Source organism: Oncorhynchus keta, chromosome 8, assembly GCF_023373465.1.
Source record: "Oncorhynchus keta strain PuntledgeMale-10-30-2019 chromosome 8, Oket_V2, whole genome shotgun sequence".
Taxonomy (NCBI): Eukaryota; Metazoa; Chordata; class Actinopteri; order Salmoniformes; family Salmonidae; genus Oncorhynchus; species Oncorhynchus keta.
The window spans coordinates 8,403,753-8,420,083 of NC_068428.1; the positions used below are offsets into that span (position 1 = coordinate 8,403,753).

The following is a 16,331-nucleotide window of genomic DNA, read 5'->3' on the forward strand; positions in this document are numbered from 1 at the left end:
ATAAAAAATGAAATGTTTTATTAATTACATGGAAATGTAACCCCAAAAGCATTTTTATGCCCACTATGTCATCACGCACAGCCTTTTATCATCAACACGTCAATTTGATATAAACAGAACTCTCGTAGCAAAATATCGTTTTTATAAAGATTTTCGAATATTTGCATGGGGGGGGTAAACAGAAAAGAAAAGGAGGAGGAATTGGGAGGGGAAGAAGGAATAAAGGCAGGAAGGAAGGATCAACTAAACGCCCAGCGGACAGAGGGACGGGATTAAGACTTTGTCATAAATGTTGTTGTTATTGTTGTGGTGTTGAATTATTTCCTACGGGGCAATATTATTACAGCATGCAACAGAGGCAGAAACAAGACTTGTGAAATAGGATGTAGAATTAAGAAGCGTTGATTTACATTGTTGCTTACCTTCTCATGGTACTTAATCTCGTAATCCAGAATAATTCCATTGGGTTTTTCAGGGGGCAGCCAGGAAAGACTCATGGTGCTCGCTGTGGCCCCCATCAGGTGAACTGTGGGTACTGCAGATGGAGCTGTAAGAGAGGGGTAGAGGGAAGGAAATATGCACTTTAATTCAGTATTGTGTGTTTTCGGAGCTTTACACCCTTTGTATATCTACACAAGCCTAAGCATATTGATGCTTTGCAGGGCTTTGTGATGTGCTGTGTTTGCTATACTTGGTAAGCTATGCAGCCAGCCACTCTCTCTCCCGAGAGCTCTGCTGTTCCTTTTCCAGACAAGGGATCTGTGATTCTTTCTCAGCAACGAGGGAATCAATCAACAAAATGGTGGCGCTTAGTATTTGTAAAATCCAATACACACCCTGTGCGGCACACACACATGCACGTGCACATACGCACAAATACATGACCTCACCCACTTCAGGTTCATTTCTCAACCCGCTCTTTTATTTGTGACCTGTATATGACTACACACAGCAGTCTGTCTCTCTCTCTCTCTCTCTCTCGGCATGTCCAGGCCTGATCCATCCTCACCTCCCTAGTTGCTACCCTATCATTCGCTTTTATTTAACATCCATTGTCACTTCAGTCCTTCTTTAGTATGCCCAAAAATGTCCCCTCTCTTAATGATTCTCTTCCCCTGTTTCATCTGTCTCTTTTACTCCTAGTATTCTCCTCTTCGTCCCCCCACCCCCCTTCCCCCTCTCTCCACCAATAATCTTTGTTAAACAGTTTCTAATCCCCAAGTCCGGTACTTTGAACCTTTGTTTCTCCTTGTCATTGTCACCCCCACCACCCTAGACCTCCCTCTCTCTCACTCCCTCCCCTCTTTCTCTCTTTCTTCCCTAACCCAAAGCTCCATCCCCATGTAGTAGCCTACCACCAGCCACCCATTCCACCCTGAAAATCTCAAACCTCTCCCCATAGACAATACTCCCTCGGCAAACTCCCCAGGTCACTGGGAACCTCCTCCTGGCCGAGACACTGGGGAGTAACCAGTAACCATGGCGGGCCTCACACGGCTTATCGCCTCTATTTATTTTTGGTCTTAAAAGGTGAATGCAGAGAGCAGCGAGAATGGTAGGGAATGTAAGGATAATCTGATCGGGGTGGTGTCTCTCCTTCCCCCCTGCTGCTCCCCCCTGACCTACACTCCTCCTGGGGGGTGCATTGTGTGAAAGTGGGGGTGCAAGAATCTTGAATTTTTAAGATGAGAGAAAATAAGAGGGTTTTACATTTGAACAAATCTGTAGCCTGCAGTTACAAGACTAGGCTACTATAAATCATGTTCAAATTGTCATTCTGTTTAATAGTGGCCATTTTAACAACATACCACAGTGAGTAGGCTACATATTTGACAACATCTTGTGAAGAAACATAATAATCATAAAAAGTATGAGAAATAACAACGGTGTTGTCTCAGCAAGCATAAAAATGTTCCAATTTTCCTCAGACCTGATCTTTTTTTGGCGCCATTGTTTGAAGCGCTGTCACCATGAAAATGTTTAAGAGCAACTGAAGGCAATACACAACTCTCATATGGAATGGCCTATCTGGCATCAATATGAGTCAGAAACATTTAGTCTAGTGTCAAAATTGACGACAAAGTGTAAATAGGAAAATGTTGGTCATAAAGTCAGTCAGAGTTTTGTAAGTGAGTTAGTTACGACGTACTTGAGGGTTTTGGTATGGATTTCTTACATGCCCACTTTTGCCAATTATACCAATTTCCCAGAGACAACACATTGTGGTCCACCCCCAGCTGCCATGTGGAGTTTTTGGACAATGTTGTCAAGTTTGCATCTGGGTGCAACACATGCACATTACATTTTCGCTCAGCAAATAGGAGTGAAAATGGGCTTCCATAAAGTTGGTGCCAACCTCCAATGCATTTCAACAATATTGCCAGATGGCCAGGAATGGTATCTGTTCATTATTATATTGGTACCAGCTAGCTATCTACTTTTCATTGTACAACATTATTTGATAATTCTAGCAAGCCAGGCTAGCTATGATACCACAGATGAAAGGGGAATGATACTGTAGCTAAGTAAACATATCACGCTAATATGTAATGTGATGTAGCATGTCAGAGGAAGATGAGAAAATCTCATGTTAGCTAGCTACCTTGTTATCAGCAGCTAATTGTAGCACATTTGCATTTACTGTCAATACAGGGCAGGCATTGGATACTAGCTATTCATACGATGAAGCCAACTTTCTTTCAATAACGGTTGGCAGACACTAGCTAGTCAACTCATTTCAACTCGGACAGATATTGATAACTAACCCGGATTTGCAAGTTAGCTAGCATTCGGGGGTGTCTGCCACAACATGCATGTTCTCATAAAAGTTTGTGTATTTTCTAGGGCAAAAATAAGTAAAGGATGGTACTTGTGGCTTTGGCTCTGGCAGAAAATAGCTAAACGTATCAGCAAGCATTCAGCAATGTACACTGCTGGTTGCATAGAAACGGCATCAGCGTCACAAGCCTGAATCTATTCTGTACTTACAGTCCCTCTATTAGCATATACATTACTTCCAAACTAGAGATAGTTATTTTTCTCACTTTATGTTTATTGAGCGATGATATTTTATTTCATTCGCAGGCTTCAACCTGGTGGATTTGTTGTTCAGCAGCATCGTGGGAAACCTCCTGCCATATCGGGAGCTGTTACAGAAGTCTGAGGCAGTGGCCAGACACCAGTCCCGGTTCAGAGTAATGGAGGACACCTGGAATTCACCAAACCACCATTGATAATGTAATCAATTATGTGTGTACATGTGTGTCTTGTATGTTGTAAGAAGGTGACCCTTTCCACTGTGCCGATGGATTACTCCAGGGCCAGAGTGAGAAATGACAACCATGCTAGACCATTTCCGGAGACCTTCTCCCTTACCTCACTTCGCTCATCAACTCATCCCTGACCGCTGGCTACGTCCCTTCCGTCTTCAAGAGAGCGAGAGTTGCACCCTTCTGAAAAAACCTACACTCGATCCCTCCGATGTCAACAACTACAGACCAGTATCCCTTCTTTCTTTTCTCTCCAAAACTCTTGAACGTGCCGTCCTTGGCCAGCTCTCCCGCTATCTCTCTCAGAATGACCTTCTTGATCCAAATCAGTCAGGTTTCAAGACTAGTCATTCAACTGAGACTGCTCTTCACTGTATCACGGAGGCGCTCCGCACTGCTAAAGCTAACTCTCTCTCCTCTGCTCTCATCCTTCTAGACCTATCGGCTGCCTTCGATACTGTGAACCATCAGATCCTCCTCTCCACCCTCTCTGAGTTGGGCATCTCCGGCGCGGCCCACGCTTGATTGCGTCCTACCTGACAGGTCGCTCCTACCAGGTGGCGTGGCGAGAATCTGTCTGCTCACCACGCGCTCTCACCACTGGTGTCCCCAGGGCTCTGTTCTAGGCCCTCTCCTATTCTCGCTATACACCAAGTCACTTGGCTCTGTCATAACCTCACATGGTCTCTCCTATCATTGCTATGCAGACGACACACAATTAATCTTCTCCTTTCCCCCTTCTGATGACCAGGTGGCGAATCGCATCTCTGCATGTCTGGCAGACATATCAGTGTGGATGACGGATCACCACCTCAAGCTGAACCTCGGCAAGACGGAGCTGCTCTTCCTCCCGGGAAGGACTGCCATCCATGATCTCGCCATCACGGTTGACAACTCCATTGTGTCCTCCTCCCAGAGCGCTAAGAACCTTGGCGTGATCCTGGACAACACCCTGTCGTTCTCAACTAACATCAAGGCGGTGGCCCGTTCCTGTAGGTTCATGCTCTACAACATCCGCAGAGTACGACCCTGCCTCACACAGGAAGCGGCGCAGGTCCTAATCCAGGCACTTGTCATCTCCCGTCTGGATTACTGCAACTCGCTGTTGGCTGGGCTCCCTGCCTGTGCCATTAAACCCCTACAACTCATCCAGAACGCCGCAGCCCGTCTGGTGTTCAACCTTCCCAAGTTCTCTCACGTCACCCCGCTCCTCCGCTCTCTCCACTGGCTTCCAGTTGAAGCTCGCATCCGACAAGACCATGGTGCTTACGGAGCTGTGAGGGGAACGGCACCTCAGTACCTCCAGGCTCTATCAGGCCCTACACCCAAACAAGGGCACTGCGTTCATCCACCTCTGGCCTGCTCGCCTCCCTACCACTGAGGAAGTACAGTTCCCGCTCAGCCCAGTCAAAACTGTTCGCTGCTCTGGCCCCCAATGGTGGAACAAACTCCTTCACGACGCCAGGACAGCGGAGTCAATCACCACCTTTCGGAGACACCTGAAACCCCACCTCTTTAAGGAATACCTAGGATAGGATAAAGTAATCCTTCTCACCCCCCTTAAAAGATTTAGATGCACTATTGTAGAGTGGCTGTTCCACTGGATGTCGTAAGGTGAATGCACCAATTTGTAAGTCGCTCTGGATAAGAGCGTCTGCTAAATGACTTACTTGTAAATGTAAATGCTAGCACGTGTCCCTTGTGAATCAGGATCTCTGATTGGCTATGTTCAACCGTGTATCTAATGTCGTCTAACGTTACTCTATAGTGACAGTCTTTCTCTCCCTCAGTCTGTGATATAGGAGCTGGGTCAGATATAGGACCCAAAGTCAGGCTCCTTCATGACCAGTATCTGTGATGAGAGGGGCCTGGAGCTGATCTGCGCTGCCATGCCCATCAGGTGTTGGCAAACACCACAGAAGGGACAAAAGGTGATTACTTATAAGACAGTACGTGACAATTGTTAAGTAATATCACCCTTTCAATACATGTGTCACTCATCAAGGACCGAAGAGATGCTTTTGAAATAGAGTTCTCTGACTGAAAGACTGGTTGATACAGATGTCTGAATAGGGAGAGACCTTGCACTCAGCATTAAAACGATACAAGACACATCTATTACTTTTTATGATCTTTTTTTGTTATTATTTAATCAAATGTTATTATCAATAGTGGGGGACCCTGTGTATTCGTCAAACGTCAGGGAACTTCTGTCTTATACGGGACACCACACAGGAAGGTATAATATTTGCAACCTGTTATATTAGCAGAACCCCGCTTCTACAGTATCATGTGAAGTATGGTTTATTCTACATGGAGCTGTTACACTTGAAAGTGATCAAAACACTTTTATTTAGAATAGCTACATAACTTCAGCAATTGCACTCTTCTCATATTACTCTGTATGCAAAGCTTCTTCCTGGTCAGTAGCCTTCAGAGTGGTATGAGAAGAGTGCCACTCTCCTCCGTTTCACATCTGCCTGTAATTATTGAACTCTGCCTGCTGGCCCATGGGTTGAGGCAAACTCAGTCATATCCAGGATGGAGTGTCATTCTCCTGCCACCTGACTACACCTGTCCATAACCTGTATACATTACATAGATGGAAGGAGCTTCATCACCCACTGAATACTTGAAGACAGAACCTCAGAACCTCACCCAGAGAGCTGTGCATGTCAGTGTGTGGTTAGACAAACAAATCCTTACGTTTGGCCAGATAGACACATAGAATGCCATTTTAGTTCTGGTTAGACAGCAAACGGTTGGCAGACATTAGCTAGCCAACTCATTTCAACTCGGACAGATATTGATAACTAACCCGGATTTGCAAGTTTGCTAGCATGTCTGGGGCGGCAGGGTAGCCTAGTGGTTAGAGCGTTGGTCTAGTAACCGGAAGGTTGCAAGTTCAGACCCCCGAGCTGACAAGGTACAAATCTGTCATTCTGCCCCTGAACAGGCAGTTAACCCAATGTTCCTAGGCCATCATTGAAAATAAGAATTTGTTCTTAACTGACTTGCCTAGTTAAATAAAGGTAAAATATATATTTTTTAAATGTTGTACTCGACACACAACTTATTTTTATTTTCTAGGAAAGTAATGTCATACTGTCTTTATAAGAACATCAATATGACATTTACAGCATAAAATGTTTTGCCCACCATACCAAAACCGTGTCGCGCGGGAGCGAAGCAAAACTTTTGAGTAGTCAAAACCACTCATCTTGAGGTGACGGGGTGCAAAATGCAATCTGTTAATTATTATATCATATATAATATGGACATATCTATTTCAATACAGACTAGCTCAAAACATTACTAATCATTGAAAATGAGAAATTACACGTTTGCACCCATATTTTGAGAGTGGGTCTGCAGCTGCTCCGTTTGCTCCATTGCTCTGGCGTCTATGCCTGTCACCCGTGTGGCACCCGGTGCCCGACCCTTGCGCAACAATGGGGGACTACGGAATCCCCACCAGAGCCCCAGGCACAAACAGTGGGCCATTCCCATTCCTTTCGTGAGGCTTTGAGGAGGAACAGAAGGGAGATGAGGGACACATGGCTGCGGAGAGGGATAATCCCAGGGTCTGTCTGAGCCTGTCTAAAGAGCAGACTCTACATAGAGACCCATACACAAACCCCAGCTATATATCAGAAATGTATACACAATCCCTGGCTATTGGCCTACACCAGGGAAAACTCCACATAGGAACCAACACACAACCCCAACATCAGACAGATTGAGCAAACTCTACATAGAAACGCAAAACCCCAGCTAAAAGGACTATTGCAAGGGAAACTCAAATCAAAGACCAACAAATAAACCTCAGCTATAGGCCTACATAAGGGTAAACTCAAAACAGAGACCCAGACCCAAACCCAGGCTATATAGGCATACAGCAGGGAAAACTACACAACAATACACAATATAGATATCCACACACAAGCTCCATACAGCAAACCAAAGGCAGATTGCATCGGGCTTGGTGGTGCAGAATACTATGGTGGCCTAGTTACTGAAGATGCTGTGGGTTGACAGTGGGTTGATCATTGTGGGCAGAACAGTGTCGGTTCAATGCCTAGCCATACAAGCAGCACTGCCTCGCTATTGCTATTTGCGGTGGTGTGTGCCGAGCGCTGTGGGCGTGTGAAATTGTCCTTCTGTAAATCTAATTCAACTGTTTTTCTTCTCAATCTTCACTTAAAATACATATATTGTATGTAACTCACACCTACATGCAGAGGAAATGTATCTGAACAAATGTCTGCATTACCTGCCTTGTTGCTGTAAATCACTATCTATTTTTCCTTGAAGCAACCATCATCTATTATTGAAAAATGCATCACCCTATCGTAAACAGCACCGATTGCAGCACACTGCCATTGTGCCCTTGAGCAGCGCTAACCTACTTCAAAACGCTGTTCTGCAGCTGAACATGTTTCACTTCCATTCATTCTCAATCTGTACATGTGTCTTATCTTTTAGGTTAGGGACAACACAAGACATTCTGTCCGTTTCACAATGGAACAATAAAGTTTTATTCGATCCTATGGACTAGCCATGGTTTTACCTACCAGCCTGGTTGGTGGTGATGTTGACGGCGGAGAACTGCGGCGTGTATGGGCTCTTATTCGACACGCCGTTGACGGCCTGGATCTCAAAGCTGTACTGGGTGTGTGCCTGCAGGTTGCGGACCGCCACACGACGCTGCGTCAGGCCCAGGTGGCGCGGCGAGATGTCCACGTTGTCGTCGCAGCGCGAGCACATGCCACGCTCAGGCAGGCACTTTTTGCAGATGATGTTGTAGAAGATGTCACCTCGACCGCCAGAGTCGCGCGGCTCACTCCACTCCAGGACCAGGGAGGTCTCATTGACGTTGGAGATGACGCTGCGCGGTGCAGAGGGGATGGCTGTGGGGGAAGGAAAGAAGAAGAAAAAATGAAGAAAACAGTGTCAATTAATTTAAATTCATATACGTTTTATTGGCATGACAGAAGGATTGACAAAGCAAAAATATTGAACAATTCAACATGAAATGTATTTAGAACAGAGAGTAGAATCTAATAGATTCTATTTCAATAGGCCTTTGGTGGTAGTGGTAATGGATGAGGGTTAATTCTCTCTGTGTTTTGAGTGCTTAGAGAAAACTCAATATGAAATAAAAAGACAGTGCAACTCTTTCTGTAAGTATGAGAGCGTGTGTGTTTGTGTGCGGGCACGTACATTAGTGATGCACGGGTTAATTCATAGCCCGCAGTCCCCACGGTTATATCAGGGCGGGCGGGTTTTATGAAATATTGTGTGGGTCAGTTGAATAAAGAGAAAACAATATCTTTAAAAATCCAGAAATGTATAATTCTTGTGCAATTTATAGGCTACATTGAGGTTTATCTTTCATTATTTTAGGCTATTCGGCATTAGTGTTTAAGCCTAAGCTTAAGGGCCTAACTGTACATGAGCCAAATAGCATACAGGCCAAATGCTATTGGGAATGGGCAGAAAAAAGTGGATCCACAAAAAGGATAATGCCGGAGTTTAATTCAATAAGAGAGTTGAAAACAAAAAGAAGGGAGGGCCAGAAAAGTAATGTTTGGGAAAGATTTGGTGAAGTGGTAAAAGAGGAAGATAGCAGTGCTAGCTATGTTAAATGTGGAGATTTTTAGGCGCTATACAAATTCAACAGTCCCAGTCAAGTCGGGGACTTCAAATAGGTCTATGACACGTCAAGGGAACTGTAACCTACTGTTCAGATGAGTTATGCATTAGGGGGAGCTATTACATTTTTTGGATGAAAAACATTCCCGTTTTAAACAAGATATGGTCCTTCTGTAGCTCAGTTGGTAGAGCATGGCGCTTGTAACGCCAGGGTAGTGGGTTCGATTCCCGGGACCACCCATACGTAGAATGTATGCACACATGACTGTAAGTCGCTTTGGCATTTATTATTATTATAAGATATTTTGTCGCAAAAAGATGCTCGACTATGCATATAGTTGACAGCTTTGGAAAGAAAAGACTCTGACGTTTCCAAAACTGCAAAGATATTGTCTGTGAGTGCCACATAACTGATGTTACAGGCGAAACCCAGATACAAGTCCAACCAGGAAGTGCCGCATTCTTTTAAACTGCCTCATGCCAATGATTCCTTATATGGCTGTGAATGAGCTATGAATGAGCTTATGTTTTCCACGTATTCTTCAAGGTGTCTACAGCATTCTGACGTCTTTTTACGCATTTCCATTGAAGAATAGCCGTAAGGGACTATATATAGCAGGTGGTCACATGGTGTCTCCCGCAGAAAATCTTGCGTAAAATACTGAGGTCGCCATTTTTCCAATCGCTTCTTATGAGAAACCAATTGCCTTCGACGGATATATTATCGAATATATATGTTAAAAACACCTTGAGGATGGATCCTAAACAACGTTTGCCGTGTTTCTGTCGATATTATGGAGTTAATTTTGAAAAAAGTTTGGCGTTGTATAGGTAGCATTTTCCGGTCGATTTCTCAGCCAAGCATGATGAACAAACGGGAGCTATTTCGCCTACAAAAATAATCTTTTTGGAAAAAAGGAACATTTGCTATCTAACTGGGAGTCTCCTAAATGAAAGCATCCGAAGTTCTTCAAAGGTAAATTATATAATTTGGTTGCTTTTCTTATTTTCGTGAAAATGTTGCCTGCTGCCAGCAGAGCCTAGCATAGCATTATGCCTTGATAAACTTACACAAATGCTTGTCTAGCGTTGGCTGTAACGCATATTTTGAAAATCTGAGATGCAGTGTTGTTAACAAAAGGCTAAGCTTGCGTTTGAATATATTTATTTCATTTAATTTGCGATTTAATTTGCGATTTTCATGAATAGGAAAAGTTTCTAGGGGTATTTATGTCCGCTGAGTTATGCTAATTATTTTGAGGCTATGATTACGATCCCGGATCCGGGATTGCTCGTCGCAAGAGGTTAAATGGAAACTAAAATCTCACATATACATAAAATTAACTCCTGCAGAATTAAGGATTTCTTACAGTAAAATTATAAATCAAACGTAGGGAAACATTTTGCTCGGGAACAGGAGTGGAGAAATATGATTTCTTTCTTTCAGCAACTTGAGAGAATGCAAATAGGCTGTTAGATATCATCTGCAGAGGTGCTATCTTTAACCTGTTGCGTCGAGCAATCCCGTATCCGGGAGCATAATTATAGCCTCAAGCTCATTACCATAACGCAACGTTAACTATTCATGAAAATTGCAAATGAAATGAAATAAATATATTGTCTCACAAGCTTAGCCTTTTGTTAACAACACTGTCATCTCAGATTTTCAAAATATGCTTTTCAACCATAGCTACACAAGCATTTGTGTAAGAGTATTGATAGCTAGCATAGCATTAAGCCTAGCATTCAGCAGGCAACATTTTCACAAAAACAAGAAAAGCATTCAAATAAAATAATTTACCTTTGAAGAACTTTGGATGTTTTCAATGAAGAGACTCTCAGTTAGATAGCAAATGTTCAGTTTTTCCAAAAAATATTATTTGTGTAGGAGAAATCGCTCTGTTTTGTTCATCAAGTTTGGCTAAGAAAAAAAAATGAAAATTCAGTCATTACAACGCTGAACTTTTCTCCAAATTAACTCCATAATATCGACAGAAACATGGCAAACGTTGTTTAGAATCAATCCTCAAGGTGTTTTTCGTGGCAGTTTGGTTTCTCCTCTGAACCACATGGTAAAATGCACGCAGCTGGATTTGCGCAATAATTGCAACGGAGGACACCAAGCGGGGCACCTGGTAAATGTAGTCTCTTATGGTCAATCTTCCAATGATATGCCTACAAATACATCACAATGTTGCAGACACCTTGGGGAAACGACAGAATGTGTAGGCTCATTCTTTGCGCATTCACAGCCATATAAGGAGACATTGGAACAAAGTGCATTCAAAATCTGGGGCATTTCCTGTTTGAAATTTCATCTTCGCCTGTAGCATCAGTTCTGTGGCACTCACAGATAATATCTTTACAGATTTGGAAATGTCAGAGTGTTTTCTTTCCAAAGCTGTCAATTATATGCATAGTCGAGCATCTTTTCGTGACAAAATATCTTGTTTAAAACGGGAACGTTTTTTTTATCCAGAAATTAAAAGAGCGCCCCCTATATCGAAGAAGTTAACAGCATCATAACAGCTGACAGTATTTCAACCACATAACATATGCATCCAATACAAACTGAAATCTTTTCAGAAACATGTTGTGTCGTTGTCATAGATTACTGTTACTTTACAACCGGTCAGACAGATGTCACTTGGACATCTTGCACAGCAAATCACTCCATTTTTTTTTTTGCGATTGCTATTTCTCCACAGTCCCTAAATGTCTTTGCTCCACAAAAGAAGCAGAGGTAACAGAGAACTTTACAATCAACTACATTAAAGCATTCATTCTCTCTATTTATGATGTTATTCTGGTGAGCAAGGGTTTAAATACTCTTCTAGGGCAACATATAATAACAGAAGAGAAGCTGCATATATCTAATTATAGACTAACAAATAGTCTACCAAAATGTTTGAAATTATATGCAGAAACATATATAAACCAGGCAAAAAAAAATCCTGCAACCCCTGTCAAAAAAACCTTCCACCATATCTGACTGTAGACTAAAGCACGTGTTCTATATTAGCAGGTCAGGGTCTGTTGCGGGCCTCAGATTCTCCCTTTATCACTTATCGTCGGGCGGTTGCGAATGGGTTATCAGCAATTGCGGGCGGGTGCGGGTGAACAAACAGCTGACCCGTGCACCCCTTACGTGCACGCCTGCCTGTGCACTCCTGTGAGCATGCATGAATATGTGTGCTCGTGGAAACAGCTAAGAGGGACAAGAGAGACTCTTGGCAGCGGCGTAGCAATTGTTATCCAATTATTGTGGCCTTATCTCTGCCTGCTCTGTGGGAGAATCAAACAAACCTCCTAACAACAAGACAAAATAGGCCCTCTGTTCACCACAAGTGAAAGGATTACTCCCTGTGTGTGTGTGTGTGTGTGTGTATGCGTGCTCTCTTTGCTCTTAACTAAGACACATCCACTCGATACATTCCTACACTCTGCCTGTGAGAGGTGGCAGCTGCACAGGCGGATAGGCTAAGGTGTGCAAAAGGCACTGATAACGTTGGGATAGCGCTTGGAAAACATTGGGAGAGTGGCTGTGTTTGTTGTACATGTGGGAATGTTCTCAGGCCCTTCAGAGAGTGCTGATAAAGGTGGTGAGTGACGGTCATAGTCCAGCGAGAAATTCGTCGTTTTTTGAGTGTCTTGGAAGAGGTCGGGAATGGCTTAATGTCTGCAAAAGTGAACACACAACAATACCCACAACCTCCGTGTATATTCAGTCCCTTGAGTGTAGTAGCATATTGTAATGTGTGTTGTTTGTTTGTGTGTATGCAAGACAGCAACTAAATGAGAAAAAAAACGTACTGGTGCAGGCATTGTCAGGTGAGTCTGTGTCTGAGCGGTAGTAGCCGTTTCTGCAGGAGCACAAGCTTGCTGCTCCAGAGCTGGTCCGGCTGTTTGGTGGGCAGGGAGTACAGAAGCCCTCACCCTGCTTGGATTTGAACGTGCCCGGGCTGCAAGCTGAGAAAGGGAGAGATCAAAGGAGTGAGTCCAAAAGCCAGGAACTACACAGATAAGGTGGACAAGGTTAACACAGGTGAATGAAAGCACTCATTTGAATCTCAAGAATAGGAAAATTGTACCAGTGTAAAGCTAGGTTGTAGTTGTTTGTATTTGCATTTGCATGTGCATTTGCCAATGTGTGTGTGTGCACATTGTCTTGGCACTCACTTCTGTGATAAACTATGGCTATCTCATGTGTGTGTGTGTGTTTGTTTGTTTTTGTTTTCCTTTTTTCCACCTCTCTGGAGACCACATCCCCCAGCAACATTACAGGAAGAGGGCATTTTAAGAAACACGCAGTCCTTTGCATAAACCCGTGCACCAATGCACACACTGTCATGCCAAATTACTAACACACCCCTCAGAACAAACACACACACTAGCGTGAAGCCTTCCTCTGAACTCCTTCTCTTATCCCTGATACACACGCAAATATATGCACACACACACATATGCATGCACAAGGACGTACACACACAGATATGCATGTTTGCATACACACACATGCACACTTGCAGGCACACACACACACACACACACACACTTCCATGACACTTGGGAACAGCCTTCACTTCACCGTAATATGCTCTCAATACTAAGAAGCTTTTCTCAAAAGTGTGCCTATCGTCTTCCTTTTTTCAAATCAATCCAATTTACTGCAACACTAATGGATAAAATATCTGTCATAGAGAGAATTTGTTCTCAATGCTAAATGGTAAAAGTAAAACATTAATACATAAAATAAATCAATAAATAACGCCTCAAGCAGAGAGCGCATAGTTTCTCTGATGTGTAGTTATAACATTGTCGACCGGTGCCCTTTGTAGACTCCCTATCAATTTTTACAGGGCCTGTTTAGAAGTTTATAACTGATAAGTTATGAGCTAGCATGCAGGACAGGGAAGCATAGCATAGGCAGTAGATGGCACTCTGATCCGGAACATTCCAGCCGTCTCTATCTATTTATCTCTCACTAAACTGTCTCGTTAAAAGGTGAATGGAGGTGGGTATGTTAATAAAAAAAGGGAAGGTGAGACAACAAAGTTGCTTAGCATGACCCGCTATGCCGCTAACTCACTCGTCAATGTCAATGTTGTTTGGTTTTGGTTCAAACTGTTTTGCTGTGTTGCTACTGGGTTTGTTTGCTTCCTGTGGAAAGTATAATTTAGAAATGTGGTAGCACTGTGGGACTGGTTCTTGTCACATTTGTCACCGTTTCGCTGTGTGTGAAGGTATAATATTGGTACAAAGCCGCATTAGGTGCTGAGTGGTGTGCATTAACACTGAGTGTGTTTGTTCTTCCACCATTAATCACAGACACCCACAACAACAAAAAGCGCTAACATCCTGGCATGATAACATTTTACCTCAAATAACATTTGTCTTCTTAGTCATGTTCGTGAACATGCTAGTTGTGCTTGTGAACTTTGCAACTATGCAAATAGTTTTTTCAAGGTCACTATGAAGTTACAAAGCGTATCATATTCTATCATATTGTCCTGTTAAAAATATATATATTTTGGTCAATGAGAACTTGAAAAGGCGAATATTCAGGTTTGATGGGGCACTATCCCAACTAAAGCTTCCTCTTTAAACCTGCAACCTGATCAAATTCCTCCTTTGGCCGCCTTTCCTTACAGTTCTCGGCTGCCAATGACTGGAACGAATTGCAAAAATCACTGAACCCGGAGACTCATAACTCCCTCTCTAACTTTAAGCACCAGCTGTCAGAGCAGCTCACAAATCACTTCACCTGTACATAGCCCATACTGTTGTTTATTTTTTGTTCCTTTGCACCCCAATATCTCCACTTGCACGTTCATCTTCTGCACATCTATCACTCCAGTGTTTAATTGCTAAATTGTAATTATTTCGCCACTATGGCCTATTTATTGCCTTACCTCCCTTATCTTACCTCATTTGCACACACTCTATATAGAATGTTCTATTGTGTTATTGACTGTATGTTTGTTTATTCCATGTGTAACTCTGTGTTGTTTGTGTATGGGGAACTTGTTCTCAACTGGCCTACCTGTTTAAATAAAGGTGAAATAAAAAATATATATATGTAAAAATGTGAATTATAGAGCTGTCATTCTCATTGAAAGCAAGTCTAACATGCTGACCACACTGCTTGCGTTGTGTGCATGAGCGTTGCAAAGTAAATGTACAGATACATGTTATTCAATTATTGCACCCACACTTCTCGTGCTCGTCAACAAGCAACTACGTGGCCAGGCGCTAAAATAGAACTTGGTTCTATTTGTGATGCTTGATGAACTGCAAGTCCCGCCTCTCCCATCTCCTCATTGGTTTTTAGGAGCATATACCCACGGCCATCTCTTCATTGGTTTTTAGGAGCATATACCCATGTGGGTGATTGAAAGATGAACTGATGTCCACGCTCCAGATCCCGTTGGTAGTGGTAATGCACCTTAAAGTTGGTTGCCAACCACCATATTCCAAAGAAAAAGAAGAAGCCGGAAGGAGGAGAGATTACTAGAAAAAAACATGTACCGTTTTATCTGAGGATTAATTGCCAGAGTAGAGAACCTTGTGCATTTCAGGTAAAATAACAACCCAATGTTTATATCCCAGGACAAATTAGCTAGCAACAGCAAGCTAGCTAAATTGCCATACATGTATAATGCTTTTTGACCTGTCCCCAAATATATATTGTTGGTTCAGAGGTTGTTTTGATATTTCAACCTGCGTGTCCTGATCGCGTCTGGTGTGGGTAGACCAAATCAACCTCCGCGCAGTTTGGTCAGCATGTGAGAAGCGATAGATATCTTCTCTGTGCGCTATTTCAATGTTTAAATTTGGTTTTTGCGTCTTTTACTTTAAGTTTTGTACACCAGCTTCAAACAAGTTGAAAATACAATATTTTTGGTTATTGAAAATATATTTCAATAACCACAACCGTTTAGATGGTAAATTATTCACATGAACTGAAATTAGGTGAACAGTTGGAATATTTGCATATTGCAGCTTTAAACGAGGTAAAGTTGGTATGTGTGAATGATTGAAAGTGCTGATCAATCGCTTCCAGTGAGGTAAGAAGTCATCCCCCTTTGCTTTCATCTTCCCTCCCCTTCGTGCACCACTCCTGACAGGGTGAAGAGGGGGAGAGTGGAGGGGGAGAAGGGAAGATGAGGAGGAAAAGGCAGAAAAAATACTAATCCTGCAGGCTCTTTTTTTTGCAGATCTCTCCCTCCTCTCTCTCACTTCCCATCTCTCTCTGTTTTCTTTCTCTCTCTTTCCTTCCCTCTCCCTCTCTCTGTCTCTTACCCTCTTATGCAGAGCAAAGGGCTTAAGGAACTGATTAGGATGTGTGCTGAAATTGGAAGTGAGGAAGCAAAAAATGAGTGGGTTTAAAAATGTGGAGCGGTAGGG

The 16,331-nt window shown here is 42.9% G+C and overlaps 1 protein-coding gene across 10 annotated transcripts in view; it reads right to left on the bottom strand.

The window, feature by feature from the left end:
* The window catches only part of LOC118386766 (ephrin type-B receptor 3-like), a 105,189-nt gene that overhangs the window by 31,558 nt on the left and 57,300 nt on the right, over positions 1–16,331 (bottom strand). For all 10 annotated transcript variants that reach the window (XM_035774569.2, XM_035774568.2, XM_035774565.2 and 7 more), the window contains exons 4-6: positions 12,738–12,893; positions 7,844–8,179; positions 423–547 (exon numbers count right to left, since the gene is read on the bottom strand). In XM_035774569.2, coding sequence (XP_035630462.1) covers positions 423–547; positions 7,844–8,179; positions 12,738–12,893 — 617 coding nt within the window. The remainder of the gene's footprint in view (positions 1–422; positions 548–7,843; positions 8,180–12,737; positions 12,894–16,331) is intronic.